General features: G+C 38.2%; 1 protein-coding gene across 1 annotated transcript in view; it reads left to right on the top strand.

The window, feature by feature from the left end:
- taf1b (TATA box binding protein (Tbp)-associated factor, RNA polymerase I, B) overlaps positions 1-26,443 on the top strand; it is a 40,217-nt gene that overhangs the window by 995 nt on the left and 12,779 nt on the right. Inside the window, exons 2-11 of the mRNA XM_034019153.3 lie at positions 745-843; positions 1,277-1,367; positions 1,594-1,691; positions 1,935-2,030; positions 11,304-11,442; positions 11,595-11,754; positions 12,354-12,453; positions 18,421-18,568; positions 19,362-19,539; positions 24,433-24,476. Of these exons, the coding sequence (XP_033875044.3) occupies positions 745-843; positions 1,277-1,367; positions 1,594-1,691; positions 1,935-2,030; positions 11,304-11,442; positions 11,595-11,754; positions 12,354-12,453; positions 18,421-18,568; positions 19,362-19,539; positions 24,433-24,476 (1,153 nt within the window). The remainder of the gene's footprint in view (positions 1-744; positions 844-1,276; positions 1,368-1,593; positions 1,692-1,934; positions 2,031-11,303; positions 11,443-11,594; positions 11,755-12,353; positions 12,454-18,420; positions 18,569-19,361; positions 19,540-24,432; positions 24,477-26,443) is intronic.

The following is a 26,443-nucleotide window of genomic DNA, read 5'->3' as shown; positions in this document are numbered from 1 at the left end:
AGACTTAGGAGTTTATGTTGACTCAGAAATGTCATCATCTAGACAATGTGGGGAAGCTATAAAAAAGGCCAACAAGATGCTCGGATATATTGTGAGAAATGTTGAATTTAAATGAAGGGAAGTAATGTTATAACTTTATAATGCACTAGTAAGACCTCACCTAGAATATTGTGTTCAGTTCTGGTCACCTCGTTACAAAAAGGATATTGCTGCTCTAGAAAGAGTGCAAAGAAGAGCAACCAGAATTATCCTGGGTTTAAAAGGCATGTTGTATGCAAACAGGCTAAAAGAATTGAATCTATTCAGTCTTGAACAAAGAAGACTACACAGCGATCTGATTCAAACATTCAAAATCCTAAAAGATATAGACAGTGTCGACCCAGGGGACTTTTTTTTACCTGAAAAAAGAAACAAGGACCAGGGGTCACAAATGGAGATTAGATAAAGGGGCACTCAGAACAGAAAATAGGAGGCACTTTTTTACACAGAGAATTGTGAGGGTCTGGAACCAACTCCCCAGTAATGTTGTTGAAGCTGACACCCTGGGATCCTTCAAGAAGCTGCTTGATGAGATTCTGGGATCAATAAGCTACTAACAACCAAACGAGCAATATGGGCTGAATGGCCTCCTCTCGTTTGTAAACTTTCTTATGTTCTTATGTGCGCACGTTTAAACACACACACAATCTCGTTCAAGGTATAAAGTCTTACTAGTATTTTATTTATTTACCCCCCCCCCTGCAGAGAGATTATAGAGAACCATGTGCTCAGTGTTCTGAGGTCACGTGGGGCATCACTGACGAAGGCAAGTTCTACTGCAGGTCCTGCCACAATGTGATTGAGGTGAGTTAATGGGAACTTGATGTGTAACGCAGTCGCAACACTAGTTTATGTATGTATTTATTTTTGTGAAACGTGCTCTAAATGCTGCAATTAATGAAAATAAAAACAAAACATTATCTGTGCACAGCATTAAAAATAAATAAATAAACATTGGTGACTTCAAGGTCATATGCATACATGTAAAATCATGATTAGTGCACAGAAATCCCTCCTGGGAATAAGATACTGCTCAACTCCAGTATGCAAGTAGTTAGCAATGACAAGCTAGACTAAAAAAAAAAAAAAAAAAACTGTAAAGGTGATGTTTTTGCTTTACTAATATCAGCTGATGTTTTCAACATCAAGATAGCAAACTCAAGTGTGTGAAAACTTTTTTTGAAATATAAAAGGCACTGCGTTATGAAAGTTCACACAGCGGTCATTGTGTTGACAGAAAACAAAAGAGGTTACCACTGCAGATTCCTTTACTGCCAATGCAAGAATCTTCTCTATCAGTAAAGGATTGCGAAAGAAAACGAAACTCGGTGAGTATGTTGCTTACATTTATATCTTGAAGCGGCATTATTTGCCTCACATGTAAGGCCTTTAATTGTCATTGTATGGTGTCTGTTTACAGCACTCGTCTAAAATCAGATCTTATTTACGTTCCAGGCCCCTCTCCTTGAAGCGTTCTGGCCACTTTGTAAAGCACGTTCTGAAGTAAGAGTGTCTTTTTGAAAACATGGTCACTCCTTGTTGTTTTCTCTTTAGAGCAAGGCCGGGAGTGGTACTTGTGTGAGGGGTTTCAGTTCATACTGAAGCTGCAAGCTGATGCCATTCAAGCTCTAGGAGTCTGCCCACAGTTTAAAGTATGTTGGAGAGAACAAAACCAAAATGTTATTTGAACTGTTTCTGGGTCTGGGTCTCTTTATATATTATTTTACTTGCATAATTTACTTTACTGAGGCAGGTGTTGTAAAATGGTGGCCTGCGCTAATGAAACTGTGTGGCTCGTTTTGTAAATGGTTGCCTGAGCTAATGAAACTGTGTGGCTTGTTTTGTAAATGGTTGCCTGAGCTAATGAAACTGTGTGGCTTGTTTTGTGTTTGAAGGATGAAATCCTGTGCAGTTTTTGGCGCCGATATCTGCAGAAGAGTAGACAAGGCTACACCAAAAAACCTCTGAAAGACATGATGAGAATCATAAAGGTCAGTGCGGTACAGATCCATACAAGTAAAAGAATCACAGTCATTTTGACAACGTGTGTATAATGTTTTAAGAGCAGACACATTATACATACTGGTGTTTACAGGGTTAAGGATACGTGCAAAGTGTGGCTGCAAAACGCCCATGTTGGGGTTCCTGCGGATCCTTAAAAAGTCTTAAATGAGTTTTTCAGTTTTTAAGTTCTTGAAAGGTCTTAAATATGGCCGTTTTTCAGTTGAAGGTCTTAAAAAGGTCTTTTCTATAAAAATAAAAAACACGATACCAGAGATCAAGTTCTGAAAACTGCCATGTGTATCCGAGTATTAAATAAGGCCCTGTCCATACTACATAACCGATCTCGAGAACCGTACTTGAAACCGCTCTAATTAATCCAGCTCAAAGCGTCCACACTGAAGTACCGTTTCATGTTTAGTCAGGCTTAATGCGTCCACACACCATTAGAATAGTTCAGTTACAATTCCCAGCAGCTGAACGAACCGTGGAAATTAATACGATAGTATCCCACCATGCACTGTATTTTATTTTAAAATAATGTGTTATGCCCCATATTAACAGAAGTCCATATTGCATAAATGAAATATAACAAGTATTGTGGAAAAAGTAAATCCGAACACACACACACAAGTAGGGCTTGAAGTTTTCAGGTTTTATTTTTAATCAGATGAAGTCCCTTTAAACAAATTGAGCTGATTCTGTTTTATAATTAAACTCAGAAAAAGCTGTTAATTACAAAACAATCTTTGCTTTTACCTTCATATCTTGCGTGAGCCTAATTCTGGTCCTCTTAATTTTATTTCAAACAGAGCTGACAAATTACGTAATTTGTTCATCCCTGATCCTACTTTTAACTCGCATTTCATTTTTGCAGTCGCCTAATTTAACGTTGTGTTTTTGTTATTTTCCCCACTAGTTTAACAGATGTCCTGACAGATTTTTTGAAGCATACAAATGAATACCTAGTGCGGAGTGTACACTGATAGCAAGTCCTTCAGACACCTGCTCTGAGTATTTCGCCAAACATAGCGCAAAGCATTTTGGGATATTGGAGGATACACAAAAAATGTAGTTCGGTATTACAGCGTCCACACTTCTGATAAACCGCACTACCTGATGCGATCTAATTAGAACCGGACTCGAGACTACTCCCTGAGGTGGTCTCGAGTCCGGTATTAAATGCTGCGTAGTGTAGATGCAAACCGTATTTAGCACTTTTAAGCCTGCTTAAATGCAACTAATACTGTTTAAAGGCATAGTGTGGACAGGGCCTAAGAAACCTCCCGTACCCTAAACAATGATCGCTAGCAAACGTGATTGTAAGTAAATGAAAACATACAACAAATAAACTCGAAAATATCAGCACGAACAAGGCACAGTAAATGTTCAAGGTTTAGATTTTGACTATAAACCGACTACACTTTTCATCACTGACTTCTATTAATTTACCGAACCAAAGAAGTATTATCAGTGCACTCGTCACACAAAGGATTCGGTCAAATGAAGTGAAATGTAGTAAGCACATACACCAATGCAGATCATCAGAAAGTCTATGTGCTACTAGAACTTGTCTGAAACTTTAGGCATTTGAATTTTTATTTGAAACGGTATTGTAAAGATGTTGCCGTCTCCTCGAGTTGATACTACTACTAGTGAGCTCAATTGTGTTGTGGGGATTTCGGTTTTATGTATTAAAAAATGAATATAATATTATTTCCATTTAAAAAATATGTAGCCCGGTGATTGACACCTCCTTGGCAGAGCAGCATTTTTATCCCGAAAAATAAAAAAGAGAAATGCTGTGCCCCGCAAGGTGTGGAGCCTCAAAATTGAGGAAAGGATAGTGGAGATGTGGCAGGAACACCCGTGTGTCTTTGACATAAGTGACATTTCCTATCATGATCGCTCATTGAAGAAGCAAAGATGGAGGGAAATTCCTTTGGAACAGGTACCTAAGTAAATAATTGTTATAACTTATTAACGCCGAAGCAGATAGGCCTGCTGTGTGTGGTAGTGTGTGCTCTCATTAGAATCAATTTCTACAGACTCGTATTCGATATCCCTTTCAAACCCCTACTGTATGCTTGTATTGCTAATTTAATCAAATACGAGGAGGACGGGTATGAGGCGCCGTTAGGGACATAATTCAAACTGACACCTCATACACTACACACTGAAATTGCATGCGGTACACACTGAAATCTCATACACTACATGGTGAAATCACATACACTACACGGTGAAATCGCATACAATACATGTAGTGTAATCTTGAAACCTCATACACTACATGGTGAAGTTGCATACACTACATAGTGAAATCGCATACACTACATACTGAAAATTCAAACAAGGTCAGTGACGTCACATCATAAACTACTCCCGCGTCAGGCAAAGGAGTTCATTTCAGTTTCACAGGTTGTCAGAATGGAGGGATTGAGGTGTACAGCGGCAGAGCTAACAGAACACATTTTAACTAGACCTGGAATCATAAATACTCTTTCAAATTATTATAATCACAGCGTATCTTCTTCCAATTATTTAACATTAAGAAACACAAATACAGTGCAAAACAGACATTTACTAATAGACAATGCTGACATATTTTAATTACACGTCTTTATATATATATATAGTGTAGCGTGCACGGGGATAGGCAGCAGTAGGGCTGGTAGGTGACGTAATCACACACAGAAGACATTGTGTTTGTGTCGTTTTTGTTTCTTAATGTTAAATAATTGGAAGAAGATACACTGTGATTATTAATTATGTAAACTCGCAACGCTTTAAACATGTTATTCTTATTTCAATCAATATCTTTGGTTAATAACCATTATACAATCCTTTCGAATTCCCGAACTTTTTTCTCATGTAACATTGTTCTACGCACCTAGGTGTAGAAATTGAAACACCTCCTATTGAGATCAGAGATTATGAGTTGCTTTAAATAAGCCACTTATTTAAATTGCCTTTTCCCCTGCTGTTATTAAATTCTTTATTTCTAATTGTGATAGTATTTTGTAGATCACTTTGTATATGTCATGGTTGTTTTAGTGTTATTTTATCTGTTTTTCCCTTATTTGTGAAGCGCTTTGAGATATTTGGTTATGAAAGGCACTATATTATTATTATTTCTTAGCAGACGCCCTTATCCAGGGCGACTTACAGTCGTAAACAAATACATTTCAAGAATCACAGTACAAGTAATAATACAATTAAGAGCAAGATAAAATACAATGTCTTCGGTTCTAGCAAGTACAAGTATGACAAAATAGGAGATAAAATCAATATTATTATAATTAGTAGTATATATTATTATTGTTTATTTCCACAGACATGTGCATCATTCCCTGTTATTGTGCTGAAATGAAAAGTTCTTCAAAAGTAAACAGAAGCCACTGGCATTGTCAAAAGTGCAAAAGTACTATTCAACATGAACATAACTTTAAACAACACATAGAAAAACATCGTAAGACATTTAAAAACAATATATCTACAACAACTAAATCTCTATGAACCTGCTACACCATGTTTGTTTTATTATTGTCATTGTGAATTTTGTAGTTAAGGCTATCATAATGCATATGTAGGCTATATATTATATCGGCAAGTTTTAAAACAAGAAAATATTTACCTTATATAAAGGATAACGTTTCTGGAAATGTAAAATCAATTTTCTAAATACACATGATAATGGTAACGGGTCCCAAGCACATTATTATAAACTTAAACACTGGCATGTATTACTGAAAGATACGTATTTGGAAAATAACATAACTGCCAATAAAGAAAATGAAAAGGAAACTGTGAAATCATAACATAACAGGGACAGCTGGAGTGGTCCGGACCACTGTGACTGAGTGGTCCGAGTGGTTCGGACAACTGTGACTAAGTGGTCCGAGTGGTCCGGACCACTGTGTCGTCACAGCACTGAGTGGTCCGGACCACGGGCCACAGAATGCTACAACCCCTTCTCCCTATGAAACAAACTGTTAATTTCTGAATTGACAGTGGTATGTACAGGGCGTGCTTCGGCCGATGCCCTTTGATCAAGTGCATTTGAAAGAGTATTTATGATTCCTAGAGCATGGAGCAAGAGATCTGGATACTAAACAGGCACAAACATTATAATGTGATGTAAGGATTTTGCCTTGAACTTAGGCAATTGCTGACCCTCCAAAAACTTAAAACCTCTTCTTACAAGGTGCAAACCATTGTAGAATTGAGTAACTAAGAGCTGTATAAAAGCAGACACCTGCAGAGACCTGTCGTTGGCCTCAGGATGGCTGCTGTGGTACACTTCCTGATGCTGTGACACCTGACTCTTGTTGAGGTGGGAAGGTGTTATCGTCTCACTTCGCAGGTCATCCTAGACCTAATAGCTGAATTTCACCTTTTCATCACCTGGTTGACTGTCCTCCTAGTAACACCCACAGCACTGACTTTCTCCACTATAGAGGACCATATGGCCTCTTTGGTAGCAGAACTGATGTTGGCCAAGGCTGTTTCAAACTACTCCGTTTCATGTTGAGTGACCTCAGCCGTAAGGACTCTCGGCTCCTCTTCAGTAAACTTTTCTTTTCCGTGTACCAAGAGGACTTTGCTGCCCTTCCTCTGACATCCTTTTTTTGTAGGGCTGTATTAGAAGGTTTGTTCGCTAGCCAGGAATTCGAAGATTGTTTTAAACCTTCGAAGGTTCGTCAGACGCCATTCGTGTTTTTTTTTTGTTTTTTTTAATAACAGAAATCGTTTGGAAATGCATGAATACTGTCACACATTAAATGTCACTCGCATGCAAAATTCGATCTTTTGATTTGTATAATGCATATTACTTAAAGTTGTTGTATTAAAATCCACTACCAAATTGTTATACTCTATATGGTGCCACTGTCATATATGAAGTATTATGCCAAAGCACTGGGGTGGTGCCTATAGCGGGTGTGGTGCTTCAGTAAAATATGTACTGACTACCTCGTGTACAAGACAGTGTAAGAGAAGTGCTATGGTAGAATATGTTTGAAACATACAAAATATACTCTAACACTAATAATTTTAGTTTTGAAAAAACTGAGCACAGTCCGCCCCCCTCCAGCTCGTGTTAACCGTAGGAAAATTTCTTCATTCGCCATCTCGACCACAAAGCGCTGTATAGCGTGAGCTGTATTGAAAGAAATGCCTCGAAAACCCTCTGCTGTTTGGGATTTGTTTTTTGTTAAATGCCTAGACGACCAAAAAAAAAAAAAAAGTTGAATGCAAACTGTTCAAGCGTTTGTTGATCATGGAGGCACATCCAGTCCGTGGGGTCACTTTACAATTGTAAGTTCATATTATTATTATTATTATTATTATTATTATTATTATTATTATTATTATTATTATTATTTTAGTGACTGTTAAATTAAGTTTGTTTTGCCTCAGTCCGCTGCAGTTAGTGCTGCTACAATGCAAGCTTACGTGCAAGCAGCATCAATTACGTGTAAATAAATATTGAAATTATAAAATCATCAGTTCTATATAACGTATTTTTAAACTACATATGAATGTTTTATTCAATTTATATGGCTTCCCTGTAAAATAGGATTTTCAATCAAATATAAACAAGTAGCTATGGTGACGTTATGCAAATAAGTACCATCAAAGGTAGTGATGTGTTCCGAACCTTCAAAGGTCAAAATGTACCCTTCGTTGCAGCCTTACTTTTTTGTTTGGTTTGATTTTCGTGCTCCACAAATCTCATACAGCATCTACTACTCTCTGTATTCCTAACTCACCTCACCTCTGGGCTCTAAGTGTGGCCGGCAAATAGCTTGATGCACAGGTGGTGCTCATTGCGACCCTCATTATCATGATTGCAGCTCATTATCTGTGCGTGTTGAGTAATTTGCATTAGGGCTGCTGCAATTAAATTGAACATCGATTCCATTCCTCATTATATACATCGATATAAATACTGGATAATCTATTCAATAATTACATTTTTGTAATGCGCAACATTATTTTTTAAGTTTATCAATGAAACTACACCGAACGCCCTGCCTTGCTATTTACAGTATTTCTGCCAGACAAGCAGTGGGCGTGCTCTTCTTTTCCTGCATGTGTTAAGTAGCATCTGATTTGCTGGGCCCATCCTACCAGCGAATTAGTTTTGAAAATGCTTTGTAAGTACACCCCTCTGTGTATACGATGTAAAAAAAACAAACAAACAAAAAAAAAAAAGCGCGGCGCCTTGATTCCCGAGCAGGACGACAGGCTTGTATACATAGCGGGCATGCATGTTGTGGTAAGTAAATCAATTTATATTATTATGATGATGATGATGATGATGTTTCAGGGATTGTGTGTTTCACAGATCGTGAAGGTTAGGTAGAACAAGATGCAATGCGTGATGCTGCAGCTGTCACTGAATAAAAACAAAATATGTTTTTCATAAACTCGTGTCTTGTTTATATAGATTACATTCCAAAGTACTGTAATCTGTTTGGAATAAATATTTTAGTAACACTCCTGTAGTATGTTAAACTTGCTTTAGGCTTGTTGCGAATGTTGTGTGTGTGTGTGTATGTATATGTGTGTGTATATATATATATATATATACACTACCAAGGTGTTATTACCCCTCGCATTCAATTGTTGTGCTCAAGACTTTTCTTAACAGCAATGATATTAAAATAATCAAGTCGAAGGGGGAGGAATGGAGCGAAAATTTATGTGGGCGGTACAATCATCGATATTTATTCGAACGATTCGATTTTGTGTGCCTAGTTAATCGATTGCTATTTGGAGGCTTAACTGACAGCCCTAATTTGCATTGCTCTTAAGCTTACGTAGGCCGCAATGCACAATAATTGCCTGGCCACTAAGCAATTTGGATTTTGCAGCTGCAAGCTGCTATTAAGTGTTTATAGACAAGTTCATACAGTTAAAAGCATAGATAATCATGAAAAACCTGGTTTCAAGCAGATGTACTCAAACTTTTGACTGGTACTGTATGTGTGAATTAATGTAAGAACCAATTTTTTTATTCGCAGTAGAAGAGGGATAGTAAGCATTGGCTTGAATAAGAGAACTACCACAGCACGTTCTTCTTCTTCGTTTATTTAGCAGACGCCTTTATCAAAGGCGACTTGCAGAAACTAGGGTGTGTGAACTATGCATCAGCTGCAGAGTCGCTTACAACAACGTTTCGCCAGAAAGACGGAGCACGAGGAGGTTAAGTGACTTGCTGAGAGTCACGCAGTGAGTCAGTGAGTGAGCCGGGATTTGAACTGGTGACCTCCTGGTTACAAGCCCTTTTCTTTAACCACTGGACCACACAGCCTCCTGTATCTAAAACTATATCTATAAATAAAACATGCATATTGGAGCCTCCAATTACAGCAGCCACAAGGTGGCAGTACAAATTCACTTGTGAGGGTTTGTATGTGTTGATTATAAAGGCCTAGACACACCAGTGCATCGCCACGCTATTTTTTTTTTTTTTTGAACGCACGGTAGACGGTGCCACACCAGCTCATTCTATATACAAGCGCCAATTCCCTTTCTCGGATATAATAAAAAAAAAAAGTACTTTATAGCATTTCATTTAATGTGAAAATACCCTCCCTCCCCCCACTGTTGCTCTGACCTAATATACAAAGAAAATGTTTAGGAGGTCATGGAAAGTGACATCAGCAGAAGAGGAGGGGGAAGAGATTCATACTGTACATAAGTTTGAACATAAATTTCCATTTGACTAGAACTTCTTAAAAAGGGAATTTAGTCTTCTGAAATAAAGAACCTTTGTCTTTAATCATCTTTAGTACCGTGCCTGATAAAACAGATAGATAATCGCAGTTGTGTTTATGCATATTTGTATGTGCATGTTTGTGTGTGTGTGTGTGTGTGTGTGTGTGTGTGATTGTACTTTTTATCTGTCAATAATCTTACTAAATCAGTTTTACAGCAACTGATTATGCAGCAAAAGATCTGACTGGTACATCTTGATATTTTTCATTTAATAAAGACTTTATCAGCAAAACAAAGCATATACAAATAACATAGTCATGTTAACTAGTTGTGCAATGCGAATATCGTTGCTATATACTCACTGTTTCTTACACTACAAGTGAAAAAGACAATCTTGCATAGAAAACATAGGTTGTTTCTTTTTAAAAAATATAGTACAGGGGCTCCCGAGTGGTGCATCCAGTAAAGGCACTTCGTGTGGAGTGCAGGATGCGCCCTATAGCCTCAAGATTGCAGGTTTGATTCCAGGCTATGTCATTGCCGACCGTGACCAGGGTTCCTAGGGGGTGGTGCACAATTGGCTGATCGCCGCCCGGGTAGGGAGGGCTTTGGTCGGCAGGGCAATCCATGGTTCACAGCGCACCAGCGACTCCTGTGGCTGATAGGGCGCCTGCGGGTCTGCAGTAGAGCCATTCAGATCTGTGTTGTCCACTATAGGTCTGGTGGCTTCGGTGTGGATCCGCAGTGCGAAAATGACGGATTGGCAGGAACACGTTTCAGCCTCCGTTTCCCGAGTCGCCGGGGGGTTGCAGCGGTGTACCGGGATAAAAAAAATAATTGGGCATTCCAAATTAGGGAGAAAACCCGGGTAAAAAACCATTGGCGATGACTAAATTTAAAAAAAAAAAGATAAGAACACTATGATGTAAGAAATAGTCTACGTTAAACTACATATACAACAAATGAACACACAGTATATGAATTGGACAGGGATGTCGATAATTCACAGAAGTGACTTATCTTTTTTTTCAATTTTAAGTTTCAACTTCTCATTTCATAGTTGCAGTACAGAGTGTTTGACATTATTGACAGGCTTTAGTTTTAGCTGTGTTTATGGATTATAGTTTTATGAAAGTGGGAGAAGACCGAGGACGAGACAAAATCCCATTCAATTTCCCAAAGTAATTATAGACCTATAAATAACTCCTGCAATGTCCATCTCCAGTTTTTCATTTCTGGTGACATCACCCAGGAGTTGACTGCTATTGGTCGAGTGCAGATGCTTCGGACACGCCGCTACTAGATTGAATTAGGGCTTTTCTACAGTAAAATATAGTACTTGTACAATTGTTAAAATGGCTTAACCGTGAAATTCATGAATTATCGAATCATGAAATGTCAAAGGAACGCTTTAGTAAAGATACATCGTCAATTTTTGTTGATAACATTTTGTTAACATTACCATTTTTTGTCTGGGTTAAACTAACCGCATATGAACAGCACATATATCAATGTAAATCCCACTCTTCTCCCAGGTATCTGAGTCTTCTCAGTCTTCAGACTCGCAGTCCCTGGATTGCTGGTCCTCATTGTCTGAGAGTGAGCTTGAAGAAGGGCAGTCTGACGAGAACAGTGGCCCAGCCTCTACGTCTCGGAGCAGGTCACCATTGTCAGGTTGGTTCATAACTCTAACTGTTACAAGTCAACCAGTCCGGATAACCAGTGCACTGTGACTTCTTTACTTGAGTTGTCTGATTTTTATTAACATGGGCAGCATGTTGGATTCTAAGGCAGAGTTCAGTGCCGGTGACTCTTGTGTTTTTCAGATGACTTCACCTCTGTGTGCTCGGGATCTGTCGACGGCAGGTTTCATAGACCCCAGCGGCAGCGAACCAGAATGCTCATGAGCATGCCCATGACACTGGCTTTCTGTTCCATGTCCTTGCTGTGGCTGAGGGAATCAATCACTTTGTCCGAGCTCTTGAGGTAAGGGAGTGCTGACCTTTGAGTGGTTACCTTCAGACTGACCTGTGACCTAACATGGCTACCACATTGTTGTGGTCTTGTAACATTTTTATTTTTATTTCTGTGGGATAAAAACATTTACAGCTTTCAGAAAAAAATAAGACTTTATTGTGGAAGTCATTTTACAAAGTCTCCACTGCACTGTCAGAGCCTTGTGTCAGAACATTCAAGATGCCCTTCAGTCGGGGAATCTTTTCCTCAGTAATCATGTAGTGTTTTTCTTCCATGATGGTGAATCTGTGTGTACAGCTTTAGTGCGCATGTAGGTTTATGCCATTCCAATTACACATTTTCCCCCAAATCTGACTGTTGACACTCGTATATTGAACTGCACATATTTTGTCGTCCTATTTTTTTGTGACAATGTGTAATGCTTGGTGACCTAATGGTTTTTAAAAAAAAAATTTATTTAGTATTTATTTTAAAAATCAAACATCCACTAATGCACCAAAAACCACAAGAAGTTACTGAATCCAATGTTGGGCTAGAAGTTACTCTGTAATCCACTGATTTCCAGTAGTGCTTTAGCATTAATACTTTGACTGCTTTGTTTTGTGCAGGTTTGTTGTTGAGGGTCACATTCCCTACATCAATGTGTATCAGAGCTTTCCTGAGGAGCTGAAGTTGTATGGAAAAGATACACATATCTTCCGGGTAGACGTAAGACACTTGTGATTTTAAATATCTAAAACCATTAAGGTAACACCTGATACAAAATGGCAACATGTTCATTGTAATCCAGATTTAGCACGGGGCATAGCTTGGTTGTATGTAGTTAGCTTTTTGGGGTCTGCATGCCCGTGACGCAACTAAGAGATTCAATCTTTCGGCTCAAAATGAGACTTCCATCTTAAAGGTTATCGTATCTTACAAACCAATTTTTAATGATGCATTTCTTAAAGTGTGTATTGTTTTTGGAGCCTCAATCTATAAGAAATGATTTGCATAGAAGGAAGTATGATGTTTTTGAGGTGGAGTACAGTAAATGGGGTGTCATCATTTGCAACAGCTTACTGCTGTTACAAGACTGCTTGTGTCCTTGTCTACGTTCTGCAATGCTTCTTGCATAACATTCTAGCTGCATCTTGCACGTATATGTCCGTGTAATAAACGTTACCTATTTCACTATCACGTTAACGTAATGAAGAACGTTTAGAATATCACAAAAGGAATGACTTGCATGCGTTGTCCTTTTTAAAATATAAAATAGCAAAAGAAACTTTCTGTTGAAAAAAAGCTCAGTGCAGGCAAAACCACTGATGAAAGACCTCATCTTCAGAGTAAACACTGACAAGTCTGGCTGCTTTGCAAAAGCTTTGGCTGTCTCTGAAGGGTAGGGCAGTTTGATGATGGATTGCCATAGTTACACAGCTAAGAAGGGAGGCATAGCATAGAATCAAACATACATTGCTGATGGAGGCTGCAAAGGGGGCAAGAACACTAGGATCAACAGGAAGTGGGTCACATTAATTATGAAAAATAAATAAACAAATAAAATTACAGGGCCTGCATTCTACCATGCAATGGAATCTGATTAGTATTCTACCATGTAAGGGATTCTGATTAGTATTCTACCATACAATGGAATCCGATTAGTATTCTACCATGTAAGGGATTCTGATTAGTATTCTACCATGCAATGGAATCTGATTAGTATTCTACCATGTAAGGGATTCTGATTAGTTTCCTTGCTGTTTAAAGAACAGTCCAATGTGTTTTTTATGTACAATATACAGGTGTGCAAATCATATTGAAAATTGGTGCTGGGCCACACCCACACACACAAAAAGTGTCTAGTGTAAGCGGGGGACTAGTGACTTCACAAGAGTATCGTTAGTGGGTGCAGGTCTCCACTGCAAATGAGAACTGGTAATCAGTTGATTCTACATGACTAAATAGAGAATGGAATTGAATAAAAGATTTAAGCAAAGAGAAAAAATCAGAAGAGTAGAGAAATGGAAATTTAAGATGCATTGTTAGACTTTTTTATTGATCAGGGAAGCTCTTTTCTTTTGGCAGTATACAATAAACCTTGTTTGTTTAAAGTACTGAAGTCATCTCCTTTGTGTGTATAAAAAATAAACATGCAGATACAAGTTTACTCTATACATGCCTGTGGTTAAAAGAAAACAAATAAAAAAAGCAATCTGAATGCATTTCATTTGATCCTGCCGAGTGGTGCTTTTGTTGAGTGCTGGGATGGTCAGCTTCTTTTAGTGTAGTGATTGAGATGCCCTTCAGTAAACTGTTCACTCACATATCCCATGTTTGTTCTGTGGTGTTTCCTGAATTTCTTTGAAATGGGGGTTTCCAGATAAAATCTCCTAAATTAAAAAAAAAAAGATGATTTAGCCTCGAGGCGTTAGCAAGGCACAACCCAAATATGCTTTCTATCAGTGTGTGGAACCAGCACAAGGCTTGGTTGCATTCTAAGTATGCATGTCATATTAGGAGAGCTTCCTGCATGTGTTTTTTTTTTTTTTTTTTTTTTTGTAACGAGCAGTTCCCAGAACCAATTATCTAAGGCGTGGCTATTCTTATAACCTGCACTTAATTATACAACTGGGAGGTGCCGGGGGATTCCATAAATCTCCCTGCCTCTTGTTAGCATCTCAATACACTGTTACCCTTCTTTCTGTGTTTCCTTTGCAGTGGGCTGTATAAATACTGCCTGAGCCCATTATAGGCTCCTCCCTTCTCCTACGGTCCTTTGTATGTCATTGCTGTATTGTTATTTATAACTTTGTGTCTGAGCCCAGGCTGTTTAACTCAAGTAGCCTATTACTGTAGCTGAATTCCTGCTAGTGTAGATAACGCTAGTTAGGTTGTTGTAGCTGTATTCACCATAATCTTGGAAAGTTTCTGTGGTGCTGTATTGCTTTGTCATAGGCTGCTTTAGTGTTGTGATGTACTGCATATGCTTTATACTTTTGTGTACATACAGTGCTGACCTGAACGAATTGCTTTTGTAAATGAGGCCACGGTCTTCTTGTGCACTGATTTAAAAGGAAAACGTGGCTCATGCGGGAAGATGACTACTGAACCCCCATAACCTGGCATGTTCAGCATCCGATTAGATGTCATGCGTGTCCCCATAGCTTATGAGGGTCCTATCTCCCAGCCCGCTCTCTTCATGGGAATTGGATGAGCTTAAAGTATCCTGGTATGGGAATAAAACAAACCCAAGAAAAAAAAAATGGTTATAAATAGGGAATATTAATCAATTTGATAATATGCCATAAACTGTTTTCAATATTGTTGAAATTACACTGACGTAATATGACTTTGAACTGTGGCTTAATAATAAAGCCATATCAAAGTCCCATGGTTAGTTTATAATCCCAAACACTGAGAGACTAACATTCAAGTTCCCTTGCAGGTGTCCATTCCAAGCCGTTTCACGGCTCCATTGTTTTAAGCTCTGGCCATGTTGATAACACTGCTCTACTTTATGGTTAGCTTGATAAAGTTTCAACATGGTCATTTGTCTGATATAAACAAAAAAAAATGTGCGGCCATAGTTGTTGTGTCCTCCAGTCATATCTCAACCAATGCAAACGATATGTAATCCGTATATTCATTCTACAACCTGTTTACAACCTGTTTTAATGAGGGATATTTTCCTTATGTGAAATTACCAATAACGCTGCTGCTTGTAGTTGCCAGTGAACATTCTATTTAAGTAGGTCATAAATGACAAAATATACTTGCTGTACATGTCACACATGCATACCGTAACTATAGGTCATGGAGATGCACTTTTTCATTTTACTGATAAAAATGCACATCTCCTATAGTATATTTGAGGACATAGTTACAATTGATTACAAAAATAAAGGCTCAGTTCTGCTTTGTACTTCGACGCAACATAGATTCATTTTGGCCCAATGACATTGTGCAGTAAAACAGTAAAATCAAGAAAGCATCTCAGCTGAGCGATCTTGTGGAGACACTTCTAAAGTATTTAAAATGTAATAACATAACCAAAGAACGTGCTGTAACATATGAATATTGTTGAATCTGGGCCACGTTCTTAAGGGCGCTACGTTTTTCTGTATAGTTATTACAAGTTGTTTTATTTTTGATTCTTCATTTTTCAATGCGTTGCACCCATAACTAGCAAGTGGGTGAGCAGATTGCTTCTGCCTGCAATCTAGTTCTCACTGTAGCACGTTGGCAGTTGTGCAAGTGACACTTCTGCTTGTTCTTACTTGTCTCGATCCATCATCGTTCCACCTGGATTGGCCTGTCAACTTCTAGAGTTACAGCCTCCTTTGTTCCTGGAGCTGTTGCCAGGATTCAGGTAATCATGCATGTGTTGTACAGTCGTTTGTGGTTTGGTGTATTAATACAGATAAATGTTGATTTAGTGGGTTTGGGTACATCATTACATCTTCCCTCCTGCTAAAAGAGAAAAGGAATCGCAAATTTCCCATAGGAAAAAAAGTTAAGTGCACTTTTGGTCTTTTGAAATGCCTGGGTGACTAAATGAGAATTGTTGTGTAATTGTTTCTGTCTCTTATGTCTTGCACTGGGCTGTCGAGGCAGGTACACTTCCAGATTGTGTGAATATATGGTGTACTGTATATTTATTTATTGTAAAGACACTTTTATCAGTCACTGAACATAGAAACAATGCAAACTTCACCTTCAACCTTGACCTCTGCTGTATGGCATGTGACTAAGTGCCAGCTTTGTACCAGTCTGTGTGAAATGAAAATCAACCTGTTAATGTTATAACCAAAAAAAACAACTTTTAATTTACAATTTTGAGTTGCTTGGTGTACTTTGACTATTGTGTAATTTAGACCCTAAGAGTTTTGAGAGATTCTTTTGCTCTTCAATTTGTACACAGTTTTGATTAATGGTCCTCACTAGTATCATCTAATAAAAATGGATGTTTGCCATTGGTCCTTTTGATTTTGGTTTCTGTGTTATGTAGACTAAACCAGGGTTTTCAATTAGTTTTAAGGTGTGTGATCAGTCGGGGGCACTGATCTCATCGTGGCACGTAGGGGCGAGGTGGGTGAAAGATAACGCTGGTTTATTGGAGTTCACAAAAAACTTTTCAGCTTGATATGGTAACCTTTTCACTTCCTTTTTGTTTAATTGTTCAGCTTTTTGCTGCATTACAACCCTTCATGAAAATAATTATTTTAAGTTTTCAGATCATTTTGTTCATGGCACGATGTGTGCAACACACAAACCTTAAGTGTTCTTGTTCTAAATTTCTTGAATGCAGCTGTTAATTTTAAGCACACGTTGGATCACCATCACAACTGTTACATTAAACTGGAGTTACCGTATTTTGCAATTTTGTAGATCCTCTGACAAGGGCTCAGCTGATATCCCATCATGCCTTTCTTAAGAAAGGCGTACAGCTTCTATACATTATTATTTGTTTATTTAGCAGATGCCTTGATCCAAGGCGACTTACAGAGACTAGGGTGTGTGAACTATGCATCAGCTGCAGAGTCACTTACAATTACGTCTCACTCGAAAGACGGAGCACAAGGAGGTTAAGTGACTTGCTCACGGTCACACAGTGAGTCAGCGGCTGAGGTGGGATTTGAACCGGGGACCTCCTGTTTACAAGCCCTTTTCTTTAACCACTGGACCACACAGCCTCCTAATGGGTAAATACATGAACCCAAATATCTCTGACAAGCACCTGGTTACATATTTTTATTCTTTTATTTTTTGGTGCACATATATATAGCTATTATGTACTATGTATCGCCTTACAGTATGATAATATGACAAAATGGACTGAGTGATAATACTCAAATCTCAATATTTAATAAAGTAGCTTTCGCAAATATAGTATTAGGCGATGGATTGCGCTGGTCGCCAGCTTATTTTGAAAAAAAAAAGTTATTGACTTCAAATTTGATACACTGGTGTACGTTGGGAGTCTCTCTTTCTACATACTGTAATATTCACCTTCCATTTTCCAGTTGTGATATCTGCTTTGCAGCTCTGTCTTGGGAGCTGCTTGCCTGAAAGTTATAAATATTACATAACCTTATCTAAACAAATTTGCACCAACACAAAAATGATCTATCAGGTTAAGTCCCTGTGCGGCGTACTTTCTGATTCACCCTGTATAGGGTGCTTGGTGATTTAGTGTGTTAGATCCACCACCAGCATTGCTTTGAATTTGTTCACAATGTCTAGGTTAATACATGGTAAGGAAATATGTCGGGTTGAACAGTTCTTTACACAATATGTGATAATCTATTTTAATTGCTGTATTTAATCTCAGGGAGGTGCTCCTCTGTTAACACAGGCTTGTACAATGAGAGCGAGACGCTGACCTGACTCTCTTGAGTTTGGGTATTGTACGCAGATCTGATCAGACATGCTTGACTTATGCAATGCTTTAGTAGTAGAAGGGTTGAATTGCAAGGTGATTTAAACTAGGGAGGGTTCATTGTGCCGATTGAAGCCTGGGGTTAATTGACAGGTAACGTGCATGAGGTCATTATCCATAAGTTTTGCACTTCAGTCCACAGTGATGAAAAAGGCCGGAATGAGTAAATAAATTATGGAAAAACACAAAATAATTGGGAAATGCACTGTGTTTAGATGTTTAAGGTTTTTTTTTTCTTTTGTGTTTAATCCTAGTCCTTCCCGTCATGTGAAAGCATACAACAACACATTTACAAGATTGCAGCTTTTTTGGACCTGCCCCGTTTTCCAGAAATAACTGAAAACTGTGTTTTGCATCCCAATATACTTTGCATTAAATACCTCATGGAAGCTAATTTGCCAGGTATGTAAATCAATCTATTTGAATTGCAATCCCCAGGCTTTATCTTAGATGAGGACCTCACTAAAATATTCTTACTCATCCCAGTGCATACACTACCTTCCAGCAATCGTTACTAACTTGAGTGCAACAGGCCTTTTAATCAAATGGTTTGGAGTGGAGGCAAAACCGACAGGTGCTGGGGTATTGGTTGTCGGTCTGCAGGTATTCATCTGTCACTGTGCTTGTTTGAGAGTAGAGCATGCAATCTAGAGGCTGAAGTTATTTTCAGCTGATCATATATAGACCATGTTGTGGTTTTGCAGTACAACATAAGCTACAAATAAATCTCAGCAATACAAATGTCTCTTATTTCCAGGAGAGTAATTCTGGAAACACAAAGGGGGAACACATATTTTGGCAGCCGTTTTGCTTGAGCAATAATAACATGTTAGCCATGTGTAGATTAAAAGCTGCAGCTTTACAGTTGACCTGGCAACAGCTTAATCCTTTGGCTTTGTTTATTCTTATACATGCTTGGTTTTTTTCTTCTTCATTGCTTGTAAAAGTTTCTTCAGTAAATAGAAATACAGTACACGTATTTGCTTCAAATAATAGCTTTAATAGTAAAAAGGCCACTAGGCAAGTGAGTGGAATCAGTGTCGGTTGTTAAAGTACATTTTAAATTACATTTCTGTATATTGGAGCTGATTTGTGTTTTATACTGTACAGTGTTTGTGGAATTACTCCCATCACATGTCCAGAGTGTTCTCATTAATTAATATATATATAATTCTGTTCTGTACTGCTTCCCCAGATGAAATTCACAGCTACATATGGAGAGTGGTAAAAAGGACAGGGATGGGCGAGGAGGCATCCTTAACCTTTGACCCCTTGGCTAAACCGATGATCCCTATAAACTATGACATAAAAGCGGCATCCATTGTAATAGTTACTTTAAAACTGATTTTTAAGCTGGATGACGAATTTGAATGGTAAGTACACTAAATACATCATTTAATTTAATTATTTTGTTTTTAAATTAAATTCATGGTGTGGATGAGCAGCTGTGTGTCACGCTCGCAGGTCACATGAATGAATCGCGTCCATGTTCTACGCTTGTCTCAGTTACTGTAATCATGTCGTACAAACAAACCATATTCTAGTGACACAATTTGGTTTTGCCTCCCATCATATTTTAGAAATTGTTAAAAGTAGTTACATCATACATAGCTTTACAACAACCACAGCTCATTCTTATCCATCTCTTTCTTTACTTCATTTACCAGTTTGTGGAGTGTGTGTGCTTAAAGAAGGCTCAAGGATGGCAGGTGACTGACAGGGAAAGTTTTATAAATTACTTTGATGTGACGACAATTAAATTACTTTTTTGACATGGACCGGGCTACATTTATAGTTACTCTGTGTATTATACATTCTTTACCTGTTGTGACAAACAGAGAAGGGCCTTGTGACAGGATGGCTGAACGAGGACACCAGGAAGCTGACGCGGAGGCAGGACTGCGGGTTGATGCGCTGCAGTGCGTTTTTATTCAAAAATAAAATAAATGAATCAAAAACGACGCTCACAGAGCAAAATAAAGGGTTGAATCAAAACAACTCTCAAACACATACAAAATAAACCACCAAACAAGCACTGTGCTTTCAGCACACGTAATAATACATTTTATTTATAAAGTGCCTTTCTAATCCCAAAGCGCTTAAACACGTAGCAATTGTTATCTTTTTACTTTTGGTTTTTAATTCTCTACCTCGCTGTCTCGTTCTCCACTTTGAACACGCCCACCCTGTTCAGCCAAAGCTGCAGGTTTTTGTACATGTGACCATCTCTGGTTTGGCAATAAATGAATCAATCCAGAGATGGTCCCATTCAAGGGATCGGGCTTTAACCCCATCCACGCTGCCAAACAATAACAAACAAACCATCATGTTTTAAATAAACACAATACATTTAAACACAACACCAGTAACATCACCTGCTTTAAATAAACACCAAACAATACACTTGTTTTAAATATCAATACAATACAAAACATGTATTTACAAGCAGGGCTTTCCCCTGCCCCACTAACTATGTGCAGGGCTCTCTTCTGCCCTGCTACAGTCCCTTTGTAATGAAAACTTTAGAATCAAGCCTTCCAAGACCCAACATTGTAACTATGAGAACAATTTGTATCAGACCTGGCAAACTAGTTCCTCATTTCCATCTGTTTAACTGTTGCTCTGCATTCTGTGACAGTCGTGCCTATAGAGTTATGGGTCATAATGGCCATCTAGTATCATGAATTGACATTCAGTGCTTTTACATGGCCAGTAATATTCCACTAGCGTTCGGAATACTGAATAATCCGAATATATATATATTCTGCCATGTAAACAGCCTATCCGGAATACGAAGAGGAATATTGGAGGTGGCATATTGCACTAGTGGAATATAAAGCAATGTAAACGGCATATTCCGACTATAAAGTGTAAACCACAACAGACACACACAATAACAAATACTCACAGCAGTAAACATGACGGCACATGCGAGAAAACACAGCTACTTTTATTAAGGATTTTTAAGTCATAAAACAGCTTGATGGCAAGAAACAGAGATGTGCAGAAGTGTTTAAAAGGATGGCGGAAAAAATCATGAAGGGGGATTTAAGAGAACTGTGGATCAAGTTTGTCATTGATGTTTTTAAAGCACAGTACTAGTGTAGTCTAGAAACCAAAAAAAACAAACAGAAGTGGGGAGAATCTATCAATCTTTCCTTACTTCAGCCTTATGAATGACATGCTGGGTAATCACCCTTTGTCTTCACCGATCCTGTGTAGCGTATGAAGGTGCATCCCGTGAGATCGTGCACCCCTTCAGAGCAGCAGTGTGCCTTTATCATGTGCACGTCATGCGATGTAAGGGGAGGCGATTGAAAAAAACTTGAGTTTAACATTTTAAAAATAGAGGAAACAAGCACATATTGTACATTTTCCTTTTTGCAAGCTTTTCCCACCTCTGTGCTGTAGGTGTGTTTAGTCACACAACTTTTTACTCGTATTAAAGTGACGATGAAAACTAGATGTTGTGTTCAATGTTTTATTAAGTGTAGCGCTGTATATAACTAGTAAGTATCAAAAATGCCAAAACAAAAAGGGAAATGTGTTTATTATGTAAGGGGTGCACTTTCACATCAGAGTGGTGCGGACATCGGGTTTGAAGAAGAAAGTTACCCTGACCAGACTGAAGGAAAATAATTCAGTATGTCATTACATTATTATAATATATTAACCATCACATACTTATTATCTGCTTATTTTTTATTTATTTTATTTATTTTCAAAATTTCTAAAGGTATCAGGGAGCTGTATAGATACGTGTAAAATGCTCTTACAATTTGAGTACAAAACAATATACAGAATGTTCTTTGAAAAGCCAACTATGCATATGATGACATAATATATATATATATATATATATATATATATATATATATATATATATATATATATATATATATATATATATATATATACAGTACTGTGCAAAAGTTTTAGGCAGGTGTGAACAAATGCTGTAAAGTAAGAATGCTTTCAAAAATAGACATGTTAATAGTTTATATTTATCAATTAACAAAATGCAAAGTGAGTGAACAGAAGAAAAATCTACATCAAATCAATATTTGGTGTGACCACCCTTTGCCTTCAAAACAGCATCAATTCTTCTAGGTACACTTGCACACAGTTTTTGAAGGAACTCGGCAGGTAAGTTGGCCCAAACATCTTGGAGAACTAACCACAGTTCTTCTGTGGATTTAGGCAGTCTCAGTTGCTTCTATCTCTTCATGTAATCCCAAACAGACTCGATGATGTTGAGATCAGGGCTCTGTGGGGGCCATACCATCACTTCCAGGACTCCTTGTTCTTCTTTACGCTGAAGATAGTTCTTAATGACTTTCGCTGTATGTTTGGGGTCGTTGTCATGCTGCAGAATAAATTTGGGGCCAATCAGATGCCTCCCTGATGGTATTGCATGATGGATAAGTATCTGCCTGTACTTCTCAGCATTGAGGAGATCATTAATTCTGACCAAATCCCCAACTCCATTTGCAGAAATGCAGCCCCAAACTTGCAAGGAACCTCCACCATGCTTCACTGTTGCCTGCAGACACTCATTCGTGTACCGCTCTCCAGCCCTTCGGCGAACAAACTGCCTTCTGCTACAGCCAAATATTTCAAATTTTGACTCATCAGTCCAGAGCACCTGCTGCCATTTTTCTGCACCCCAGTTCCTGTGTTTTCGTGCATAGTTGAGTCGCTTGGCCTTGTTTCCACGTCGGAAGTATGGCTTTTTGGCCGCAAGTCTTCCATGAAGGCCACTTCTGACCAGACTTCTCCGGACAGTAGATGGGTGTACCAGGGTCCCACTGTTTTCTGCCAATTCTGAGCTGATGGCACTGCTGGACATCTTCCGATTGTGAAGGGAAGTAAGCATGATGTGTCTTTCATCTGCTGCAGTAAGTTTCCTTGGCCGACCACTGCGTCTACGGTCCTCAACGTTGCCCGTTTCTTTGTGCTTCTTCAAAAGAGCTTGGACAGCACATCTGGAAACCCCTGTCTGCCTTGAAATGTCTGCCTGGGAGAGACCTTGCTGATGCAGTATAACTACCTTGTGTCTTGTTGCTGTGCTCAGTCTTGCCATGGTGTATGACTTTTGACAGTAAACTGTCTTCAGCAACCTCACCTTGTTAGCTGAGTTTGGCTGTTCCTCACCCAGTTTTATTTCTCCTACACAGCTGTTTCTGTTTCAGTTAATGATTGTGTTTCAACCTACATATTGAATTGATGATCATTAGCACCTGTTTGGTATAATTGTTTAATCATACACCTGACTATATGCCTACAAAATCCCTGACTTTGTGCAAGTGTACCTAGAAGAATTGTTGCTGTTTTGAAGGCAAAGGGTGGTCACACCAAATATGGATTTGATTTAGATTTTTCTTCTGTTCACTCACTTTGCATTTAGTTAATTGATAAATATAATCTATTAACATGTCTATTTTTGAAAGCATTCTTACTTTACAGCATTTTTTCACACCTGCCTAAAACTTTTGCACAGTACTGTGTGTATATGTATGTATGTATGTATGTATGTATGTATATATATATATCTATATATAATTACACGCAGTATTTTTGCTTTATTTAAAGAGGGGCAACTCATCTTCAATCTGTCCCCTTGTTATATTAATAAAGACATAAGCATGCATGTCTGCGATTCTGCGTGAACGCATTGCACTGAATTAAGACCCACAAGCATCTACACCGTCTCAAAATATCAGATTCCATATCTGAAAAAACAAATAACAAAAATACACGTCCCCACCACCAGCTCTTTACAATAAACAACAAACTATTCTACTACAGTCAGCGCTCTTTCGGTTTGCAGTGGGAAGCAAGGTACGCATGAGTTAATGGCATCAAAGGAATTTTCCGTTTACCATGTAAACGCAGATGTAACTGCCATCCTTGTGTTTCACTCAAACAGCTGGTTCACAGATATCCAGGCTGTGATCCAGGTTAGAGATGATGAGGTCACAGTTTACCCAAAAACTTTCAGCACCGAAAGTGCATTGTGCTACTAATTATCTTGTTTAACTCTCTTATGGACAGTACTTTTTGACCAGGACTGCAACTTACAGGCTGATAATTTGCCAGTAAAAATTGTCCAAGAGACCTGCTCTTCAAGATTTACAGACTTCCTACTTGTTTCTTATCAAAACAAGCCAGCCATAGCTTTGGTTGTGTGTTTGATATGGGATGAATGTTGGTTTTGCACTGTGCAGTATTTGAGAGAGTTATAATTGTGGATTTTTATTTTGCAGGTCATTATCTAATGATGCAGAGTCAGTGAACAGAAACAAAGAAGGTATTTATTCTGTAGAATAATTCATTTAGAATGGAAGCGTCTGGCAGAGTCATTTGTGTTGCAGATTAAATGGACATCGCAATAGTATTTCAGATGAATGACACGCATATAAAAAGGGGAATACAGCAGGTAATTGGCTGTACATGTTCCTCTTCTGCATGCGTGTGCACCTTTTAAATTCAAGAGATCTGCTGGAAATGACAAAAGGAGCCATTTTTGGAGATAAAATATCAAGAACTGTAAGTGGATCTAGAATCATTTTCCTTTTTTAGTTTGCTGGTTCAAATCCAACCCCAAATTTAGCGCTAGAAAGTAATTTCTAAGTGGTGACCTGTGGGCTTGGTCCAGCTAGGTCCAGGATCAGATTAACGAAGCGACCTGAACTCCCCCATCTCCACAGGGCAGTGTTGAAACACATATTTTGGCTGTTCACGCCATGGTTAGAAAATTTCTTTTCTCTCTACCAAAATGCTGTGTGGTATCCAATAATTTGTTAATTAAAGAAAACTATGAAGGTATGAAACAGAGACTAGATTGGAGTAAAATAGAGAAAACATCCACAGAAAAAGGATGGCTGTTTTTTAAAAATGTAGTACTAGAGGCGCAAAACAATTACATCCCAAAAGTAGACAAATCTAAATCTAAAACAAAATGGCCAAAATGGTTTAATAGATCAATTAAAAAAAAATATTCAGCAAAAAAAGGCACTTTACAGAGCGTTTAAAAGGGACCAAAAACAAAGTACACAGAAAGAGTACTTGGAACTGCAAACACAAGTCAAAAAGGAAGTTAGAAAGGCCAAGAGAGAGATAGAAATCAATATTGCTAAGGGGGCTAAAACCATTTCCAAAATATTTTTCCAATATTATAACAGCAAGAAAACATTCAAAGAGGAGGTTAAATGTCTAAGAGACACAAATGGCAAAATCATAGATGAAGAAAAAAAAAATAGCAAATATATTAAATGATTACTTTTCACAGGTTTTTACAAAGGAGGACACGGACAACATGCCCGACATGTCGACCTGTTCCTATCCAGTTTTAAATAACTTTAGCATAATAGAGGCAGAAGTGTTAAATGGACTAGGAGCTCTTAAAATTAACAAATCCCCTGGGCCAGATGAGATCCTCCCAATAGTAGTCAAAGAAATGAAAGAAGTTATTTACAAACCGCTAACCAAGATCATGCAACAGTCTCTTGACACGGGTTGTACCGACAGACTGGAAAATAGCAAACGTAATACCGATCCACAAAAAGGGAGACAAAACCGAACCAGGTAATTACAGACCAATAAGCCTGACTTCTATTATATGTAAACTTATGGAAACTATAATAAGATCCAAAATGGAAAATTACCTATATGGTAACAATATCCTGGGAGACAGTCAGCATGGTTTTAGAAAAGGGAGATCATGTCTAACTAACCTACTTGACTTTTTTGAGGATGCAACATTGAAAATGGATAACTGCAAAGCATACGACATGGTTTATTTAGATTTCCAGAAAGCTTTTGACAAAGTCCCGCATAAAAGATTAATTCTCAAACTGAACGCAGTAGGGATTCAAGGAAATGCATGCACATGGATTAGGGAGTGGTTAACAGGTAGAAAACAGAAAGTACTGATTAGAGGAGAAACCTCAAAATGGAGTGAGGTAACCAGTGGTGTACCACAGGGATCAGTATTAGGTCCTCTGCTATTCCTAATCTACATTAATGATTTAGATTCTGGTATAGTAAGCAAACTCGTTAAATTTGCAGACGACACAAAAATAGGAGGAATGGCAAACACTGTTGCAGCAGCAAAGGTCATTCAAAATGATCTGGACAGCATTCAGAATTGGGCAGACACATGGCAAATGAAATCTAATAGAGAAAAGTGTAAAGTATTGCATGCAGGCAATAAAAATGTGCATTATAAATATCATATGGGAGATAGTGAAATTGAAAAAGGGAACTATGAAAAAG

The sequence above is a fragment of the Acipenser ruthenus genome, chromosome 6, assembly GCF_902713425.1.
Source record: "Acipenser ruthenus chromosome 6, fAciRut3.2 maternal haplotype, whole genome shotgun sequence".
NCBI classification, from domain to species: domain Eukaryota; kingdom Metazoa; phylum Chordata; class Actinopteri; order Acipenseriformes; family Acipenseridae; genus Acipenser; species Acipenser ruthenus.
The sequence above is the reverse complement of the archived record's forward strand: the minus strand, read 5'-3'. Positions and strand labels throughout refer to the sequence as shown.